Consider the following 9251-nt stretch of genomic DNA (forward strand, 5'->3'; position numbering starts at 1 on the left):
TTCTTTAGCCCCCCGCAAGCTGAAGTGGGGATTGCACACTGCTAAGCTTGGAACGAAGATAAGCATGTCGGGCAGAAGGAAGAGACTTTGTAAAGATATCTGCGAGCTGATTAGTAGTGTCAACAAACCGTAAATGAAGAATACCAAGCTGAACCAACTCCCGGATGAAATGATAATCAACCTCAACATGTTTTGTGCGAGCACTAAAGACAGGATTAGAAGCCAAATGAAGGGCAGATTGATTATCACACCAAAGTAACGGAGCGGAAGGAAGCTGAAAACCAATATCCTTAAACAGCTTAGCAATGTAAACAAGTTCAGCAGCAGTCATGGCAATACCTCTGTACTCAGATTCAGTAGAACTGCGAGAAACTGTAGGTTGCTTCTTGGCAGACCAAGAAATTAAATTTGAACCGAGAAAAACACACCAACCACTAGTAGACCGACGATCCAAGGGGCATCCTGCCCAATCTGCATCAGAATAGGCCTGCATAACAAGGGGGCCTTTGCGAAAACAGATTCCCATATCAAGAGAACCTTTAAGATATCTAAGGATTCTCTTTACAGCACCCAAATGATTAGTGCGAGGTTGGTGAAGATGCTGACATACCAAATTTACAGCAAAGGACAAATCAGGCCGTGTCCATGTCAAGTATTGAAGAGCACCAACGGTAGAACGATAGAAAGTAGGATCAGAAAGCAACATTCCAGAATTGTCTAATTTGTAGGACCCCAAGGGAGTGGCACATGGTTTGGCACCAAGAAAATCAGTTCGCTGGAGAAGATCACAAGCATATTTAGTCTGAGACAAGAATAAACCAGAAGCAGTGCGTTTAACCTCTAACCCAAGGAAAAAATGCAAAGGGCCCAAGTCTTTGACAGGAAATTTTTCACTGAGTTGCTGAATAAGAGCCTGACAGGCTGCATTATTGTTCCCAGTCACAATAATGTCATCAACATAAACCAAAACTAGGATTAAAGAAGAGCCACCCTTAATAAACAATGAGGAATCAGCTTGTGATGATCTAAAACCCAGAGAAATAAGTGCTTTAAAGAGCTCCTCATACCAAGCCCGGGGCGCCTGCTTAAGACCATACAAACTCCTATTCAACTTGCAAACAAAATCAGGCTTGGAGGGATCATGAAAACCTGGAGGTTGGCTCATATACACAGTTTCCTTCAAGAACCCATGCAGAAAAGCATTACTGACATCAAGTTGATTGAGGAACCAATCATATTGCACAGCTAAGGATAACAAAAGACGAATAGTAACAGGTTTTTCCACGGGGCTAAAAGTTTCATGAAAATCAATACCTTCCTGTTGATTGTACCCTTTAGCAACTAAACGAGCTTTGAACTTATCAACAGACCCATCAGAATTAAACTTGGTCCGAAAAACCCACTTACAACCCACTAAATTATAAGAGGGATTGGGAGGTACCAGGGTCCATGTCTGAGTCTTTTGAAGAGCAGCAATTTCAGAGGCCATGGCAGCAATCCAAACTTTGTGGGTTGCTGCTTGCTTATAAGTCTGAGGAGTAGGAGGAATTAAAGCAGTAGACTGAACAGAAGTAGGAATAGGGTGCTTAGTTGCAGAGAGAGCCTTGGGCTTAAAAATTCCATTTTTTGATCGAGTAACCATAGGATGACGATTAGGAGAAGAAGGAACTACAGATACCTGAGAAGGGAGAGAAGGAAGGAGGTGTTCTTGAGAAGGTAAAGAAAGAACAGATTCAGAAGAAGGAGAAATGGAACCAGGGGATTGCGAAGAGGAAGGAGAAGTAGGAGAAATCGGGAAAGAAAAAGTAAGAGAAATAGGAACTGAAGAAGCAGAGATAGGAGAAGATGAAATAGGGGGAGCTTGGGTTGCAAAAGGAAAAGATGTTTCATTAAAAAGAACATGCCTGGAAATAAAAAGCTTGCCAGTAGAAATATCCAGACATCTATAACCGGAATGATTTAAGCTATAACCAAGAAAGACACAAGGCCTGCTTTTAGGATCCAACTTTGAGGAACTATATGGTTGTAACCAAGGAAAACAGAGACAACCAAACACTTTCAAAGTAGTATAATTTGGAGTGTGTTTAAACAACAATTCCCAAGGAGACTGTGCAGAAGAAGTAAAGGGTAACCGATTGATGAGATACAAGGCAGTTTGAAAAGCATCTACCCAAAAGCGATGTGGAAGGAAAGAAGAAGCAAACAGTGTCCTAGCAAGCTCAACAATATGCTTGTGCTTGCGTTCGGCACTGCCATTCTGTTCAGGGGTGTGTGGACAACTCAACTGATGCACAATACCCTCTGTGTTTAAAAAATCTTGGAAAGCAGTGCTTAAGTATTCACCACCCGAATCACTCCTCAAGATCTTGATCCTAGAGTTCAACAAGTTTTCTAACTTGGCCTTAAACACTTTAAAAGTTGCAAGCACATCTGATTTATATTTCAAAGGATACAACCAGCCGTATTTAGTGTAATCATCCAGAAACAAAACATAGTACTTATAACCAAGAGCTGAAACAGTGGGACTGGGACCCCAGACATCCGAATGCACAAGCTCTAAAGGCTTGGTGGACTTATGTGCAGAACCAACAAAAGGAAGCTTATGAGCTTTCCCAACCATACAATCAGAACATATTAAGGACTCAGACAAGTCACCACTAACAGGTAGATGATTGCCACTAACAATCTTGCGAAATAAAGAAAAGTGAGGATGACCCAACCTCTTGTGCCAAGTGAGGATATCACATTTATTAGCCAGAAAAGCAATTGAAGGACTTGATGAAAAAGGAGCTGCAGGACCAGCAGGAAGTCGATAGACACCATCCTCACTGAGACCTTGGAAGAGCATCTTCTTCGTAGCTAAGTCCTTAATTGTGAAGGAATCAGGATAGAGCGTTAGTGAACAAGAGTTGTCACGAAGAAACTTATTTGCCGATAACAAATTGTGTTTAATAGAAGGAACATGTAACACATCCTTTAAAGTAAAAACAGCAGAAGGAGTGTGTATGCGGGTAAAACCAGTGTGAGAAATTGGTAAGCAATTACCATTACCAACTTGCAAAGAGTCAGAGCCAGTGAATGGAGAAGAATTCTGCAGGTGCTGATTGGTAGCAGTCACATGAGCAGTAGCGCCAGAGTCAACAATCCAAGAAGGAGAGGAAGCAACAGACTGTGGATTAGCATAATAGCCAGTAAATGGTCCAGAAGATGAAGAACTGCCAGAAGCATTAAGCAGACGGCCCAATTTGCGACAAGTGTTAGCGGCATGACCTTTCTTGTTGCAGAACTGACACACAAGAACAGGGCCAGAAGAAAAACCAGTAGAATTGAATGAAGAAGAACCTCCTGAATTGGAATTACCACCCCCAGGGCTTGAATTTCGAGAAAAATTGGGGCTGTGAAACCCTTGCGCACCAAATTGTGGAGGAGAAGAAAAATTTGGGGCAAAATTGGAGGGCGGTGACGGAAGCAGACCACGAGTGGGAGGAAAACCTCGATGCTGAGAGTTAGAGTTGTTGGAACCACGTGAGCGAGAAAAGTGCTGTGAAGAACGAGGAGTGGCGGCATAAGCATGAAACGGTTCCGTAGGTCCAGAGGAAATGGATCGGAGTTTGCGCTTCAGCAGAGCAGCTTCACGACCGAGAAGGTAACCGTGAAGTTCATCAGAGGAAACTTCTTCCCGACGAGTTTCAATAGAAGTGACGAAGGAATCGTACTCTTCAGAGAGACCGGCAAGAATGTAAGCCACCAAATCATCATCAGTTAGAGGATGACCAGCATCGCCCAAGCCATCAGCAATTTCCTTCATCTGTTGCAGATAGGAAACCATAGACAGATCCCCTTTGACAAGATTTTGAAGACGCTGACGAAGATGATGAACATTTGCACGAGAGACTCCAGCAAAGCGTTTTTCCAACATCTCCCAGAGATCACGAGAATACTCAATGCCAACCGTTTGAGATAGCAAATCCGTCGAGAGAGTAGAGATGATCCAGATCATGAGTGATTGATCCTTATCATACCACAGATCGAAGGCGGGATTATCAACAATGCAACCAGCATCGTTAACAATTGTCTTCGACGGCCGCAGATCAGCACCGGTGAGAAGGCCAAGGAGCTTGTATTTGCGAAGAACAGGAAGAAAAAGATTCTTCCACAACAAATAATTGCCAGCTTGAAGCTTGATCGGAACCATGCCTGCGATGTTTTGAACAGTAACAGTCGCAAAAGCAGGGATTGAAGACGATGTGAGAGAGGCAGAAGGCGCAGAAGAAGAAGAATTGGTCTCAGAAGCCATGGAAATCAGAGAATTAGAGCGGAAGAAACTGTTTGGTTGATGAGAAAAGTACTGTTTGGTAGGTGAGAAAATCACAGGTTGGAAGAAAAGGGAGAGAGGATCGAATAGGCGTATGATACCATAAAGGAATTTATGATTCTCATTAATTAATTGAGAAAAGATTACAGAAGAGTATTTAACACCTGTCTACTCTATACAATAGATAAAGCCACCTGTACAGGCTGTTACAACAGCTCTAACTAATTACTTACAAGAGTAACTAATAACAAACTAATCTAATCAGCTAACTACTCTCTTTAGGCGCCACAATCAATCATGTTTCTAAATAGACGCACAGCTTCTTCCCACTTACCAGACTTGCATGCTGCAGAAATTATGGAATTAAAAGTGACAACATCAGGCTTTCTGCCTTTCTTATTCATCATTTCAAACAGAGCAAGTGCTCGTGTCCAAAGACCCATGTTGCATAATCCATAAATTAATGAAGTGTAACTGACGATATCCGGCGCAACATTTTTGTTGATCATATCTCGAAATAGGGTCAGCGCCTCATCTGTTCTTCTTTCTTTGCATAAGCGGTCAATGATTGGATTATAGCATTGAGGGTCAGGCTTAAACCTTCCATCTTCATACATTTGCTCGAGTATCTCAAGCGCCATACATGTTTTCCCAGCTCTGCACAACCCATTAATTATAGTAGCGTAAGTCATTTCACAGCATGCTAATCCTTTCTCTTCTATTTTCTGGAGTAACTCCATTGCCTCAGAGAGCGACCTATACTTGCAAACCCCATGAAGCAAAGCATTCAAAGTATAAGCATTGGGCTGAAGACCATGTTTAAGGATAGTTGCTAAAACAGAGAAACCCAAGTCCACCCGATTCATACGGCACAAGCAATTGATAACAACACTCAGTGTATGGACTTCCGGGTGTAAGCCAACACAAGCCAGCATCTGTTTATACATAGAAACTACAGTGGAACACTGATTCATCTTCGAGAGTGCCCCAAACAAATGATTAATAGCCCAAATCGAGGGAATGGGTTTCATTTGAATTACGGAATCGAAGTGACCCAGTGCTTCATCTAACCCAAGATTACCAGATTTACAACGCGTTTTTACCAAATCCTCCAAATCAATGGTTTCCTTAACACTAACAGTAGGACAACGATTGACAGCGAAAGAGCAAAACTGGCTTCTGAAAAAGACGAGCCCGTACAGAGAATAGCGAGAAGAAGGATTACCCTTTTGGAGAAGCGTGAGCCCTGGAGCTCTTTTCGCCATAATTTTCGTCGTCATCGACCAGCTCCTAACGCAGAGCAAGCAATTCACGATTTTTTTGGTCGAAAGGAATGAAATTTCATTGCCAAAACATACAACTTACAAGGAGCCCAAATACGAAAAACAAGGCCCAAACATAACAAAACAAAACCCAACCAAAAATACCAAGATAGGATTGCCAAAACAACAAAAGCCCACAAAATACAAAAACCCCTAAACAAAACAACCCGTCGTCGCCACCACCAGGAAAGTTGCCACCGCCACAAGAAAAGTAAGTGCGAGGGTCTAGTTGCTTCAATTTTAGGGAAGAACGTTCATTTTCCGTTGGTTCATCCATTTTTGCCTGTTGTTGGTTGGGCATCTATATTTATGTTTTATTTTTGACAAAGTGATATTCTAAATTATATTTTGGAATTTGCATATGAGGTGGCGCCATTGTAGAAAAGTGGGTCAAACTCTCCCCCTTACCCAAGTGACAATATTAAATCGAAACTCATTTCTCATCCAAAGCCATGTATAAAGACTGAGTTATTCAATTACCCAGTGGATTGCAAAACCTTGACAATATTAAATCGAAACTCATTTCTCATCCAAAGCCATGTATAAAGACTGAGTTATTCAATTACCCAGTGGATTGCAAAACCTTGACTGGTAAAAAATGAATATGTTGATTCATACACTGCGAGAATTAGGAGAAAGACTTCCATAAAATGAGCATTAGATTTTATTTGCGCCACATCAGCTAAGCTACCAATTTTTCAGTAGTTGTAAGTTGAAGGAATATTGATGCATTTTGCCCAGAAGAATTTCAAAATTTGTAATTGTACTCAAAATTATTGGGAATATCTTGGAGCCCAAAACATGAAAAAAGTTCAATTTATTTTCAGAAAAAGCTTGGCGCCTTGAAAATGAGAAGGAGTTCCTCCTTACAACCAATTGTAAATGCCACATCAAACACATATATATCTTCAGAAAGTAGACATGAAAACTTTTCCTGACCCTATCTCAGCAAATAGAAAAATTCGATTGATACAAATCCCTGTGAGGAGTGTGCTGCATCTGAGGCTTTGATCTTAAAATTATGCATGAGTTTATTTGACAATTGAAGCAACCAAAAACATCAGTCACTGAAAATTCAAGAGCAACAGCTATATAGGTACAAGTGTACTGCAAATACATACGACTGTCAAAACCAAATCGAAATCCAAACTTGCACATGTGTGATCACGAGTCTGATCGACAACGATAGTACTTAGAGCAGCCTCTGTTGGGAGGGTTAGATGGAGGAGGAAGGCAGCCCCCTGTTTTGCTATAAGCTTCGCCTTTACCGCCGCTATTGCAAACTGGCTGGTCCGGCTTTAAAGCCCCAGGTGAGATGTATTTCTTGGTTCCAAGAAACCTCCGGCTTATCTCCGACTCCATCAGCAACTCGCCTTCTCTGTCACACTCTGCTATCGAAGCATTGCACGATGTGTGTGAACGGCTCATCCATGAGGCAGCTGTGCTGAAATAAGGAAGGCCAAGGACTAGGAGAAGGAAGCAAAGTTTCAGAGATAGAGACACCATTTTGTTGTGTGTGTGGCTTCACTTTCTTCCCACTTTCAACCACTTTATAGAAAATCACATTTGTTGTCTACTTTTTTTCTTTCTTTTAGAAAGATGGTTAGTGGAATGCGCATTATGGAAAAGCAGAGGGACCGCACTTCACCAAACCTGAAATTTCACTCAAGCATGTATTTTATTTTCCATGTGTGGTTAAAAGTTTCAACCAATGTTTGGTTACGGAAGAGAAAAAAACAATTAGTATATATTACGATATCAAATCTCAATCATAGGAGTAGATTGCTGCAGACCTTTAAGTGATTTTGTTTCCTTCTCTGTAGTTACTACTTCTTTTCATATATATTTCGGTACAATTTGCTATATATCTTTGTAATCGTTATGACTGAATATACAAGCAATATACATCAGATTATCACTTTTCACATATAGTCAACAAATTTTTTTATTATTAGGATTCTCATGTTACCCCGCCTACCTTTATGTGTTGAAAAAACCCACTTATTCTCCAATGGAAGTCTTAATTCTCGTGGTTAGTAATTCAAATGGTAATCATATCTCCTAAAGAAACAGAGAAATTAAATTAAAGAGTCGTAAGTTGTCGAGTGCGGTTACCACGGTGATTGTGGCCCTCCTTCTTCTCCTGCTTGGCACCCAGGATCGAAACTCCTAATTTCTTTCCTTCCAATGTAATCAAAAAAAAAAAAAAAAGTCTGTAAGTTCAAAAAACTATTATTTCTCCCTCAGTGTAACATTTTGAAATATGAAAGGACTGACATTCCAATTTCTCAATAAGGATTAGATATTCTAGAGAAACTAGAATAATTGGGATAGGTAAATCTACATGATTATGCTTGTGCTTGTATAATAGAGTATATCAGCACAAAAATTAGTACAGAACCTTATTTGGCAAAAACTTGCATCGGTAGTTTTATCTGATTGTGAAAGAATGGGATTAAAAGTGACAATATTACAATAGTTTAAGCTCTTAATTCCTTCCCCAAGTTCATGCATACACTCTCTAGTGGTCAAGCTCTGCACCTGTAGATTTTGGAGCAGGCTCTATACCTAGGGTTTGATGGTGGAGGGAGACAACTGATGCCGTAGGGTTCTCCTCGTGGACCCTTACAAACTGGCAGATCCCTCTTGAGAACTCCTGGAGACAGAAATTTTTGAACTGCAAGAAACCTCCTACTTGTTTCGTACTCCATTTTAAACTCTTCACCATTTTCACCACTGCAATGTTCTTTATATCCATGGGTGCCGGTTTCTGTAGCACTGGCTCTTGAATGAGAGGCCAGAGCTTGAAGAAATAGTGGCACTAGAAGTGCTGCAAGCATGAAGAATAGGGGAAAGGTTCTTCTAACCCTACTCTTCATCTTCATTTGTTTGTCAAAACTAGTTGTAAAAATGTACCATTTATAGCATGGTTGCCTTTTTTCTTTTTTCTTTTTTCTTTCTGTTTTTAAAAATGTATCTGCTTGTGAGCAATTTTTGTTTGAATCTTTGTGGGTCATGGTGTTTCCTAGTGGGGTTTCTACACGTAAGAGTAACAAAGATAAAAAGTTTGATTTTGCTGAGGCTTTAGTAATTCATGACATCTCGTGTGTGGAGAAATGAGTTTTTTCCAGGTTGTTTGAAATTGGAACCACAAAAAAGCCAAAAGGAGGTCATTTCATGCAGACCCTAATATGTAACTTGTGTCCAAATAGGTTTTGCAGAGAAGTACCAAAATAATTGGACCCCTGTCAGATCTTTGATGGCCTAGTTTGTTTCTTTTCTGTGACCTATTCAAGAGGCAATTGGAACAGTTAACTAATAATCATTTCATTGAAGGGCATGTTATCAAAGGAAAAAAACAAGAAGGGAATCTTTGTTGCCCTTTGTGTCCAGCAGCCCTTTCATGTTTCAAGTTTTGATCCAGTGCAACAGCTTAAGGTGTATGCCCAATACCTAAAAGTAGAAGAAACCAGACAAGATCAAACATATCTTCACCCATAATGACCTAAATGAAGTTTTCACTAGTTAAAGCATTTGCCACAGGCCCATAGAACCTACTTGAATTACCAACTAGTCTTTGGTTTAGTGGTATTTGTTTCCGGTTAGTTGGAGGT

The 9251-nt window shown here is 40.6% G+C and overlaps 1 protein-coding gene across 1 annotated transcript; it reads right to left on the reverse strand.

Annotated features, from left to right (window-relative positions):
- On the reverse strand, positions 4594 to 5580 carry LOC18787825 (pentatricopeptide repeat-containing protein At1g12775, mitochondrial). The gene has a single exon (XM_007221246.2). It carries the CDS (start codon positions 5578 to 5580, stop codon positions 4594 to 4596), a length of 987 nt encoding a protein of 328 aa, XP_007221308.2.

This window comes from Prunus persica, chromosome G1 (assembly GCF_000346465.2).
Source record: "Prunus persica cultivar Lovell chromosome G1, Prunus_persica_NCBIv2, whole genome shotgun sequence".
NCBI lineage: Eukaryota > Viridiplantae > Streptophyta > Magnoliopsida > Rosales > Rosaceae > Prunus > Prunus persica.

Excerpts from the sequence above, each read along its gene's own strand:
- LOC18787825 (XM_007221246.2), bottom strand. The coding sequence starts at position 5,580 with ATGGCGAAAAGAGCTCCAGGGCTCACGCTTCTCCAAAAGGGTAATCCT.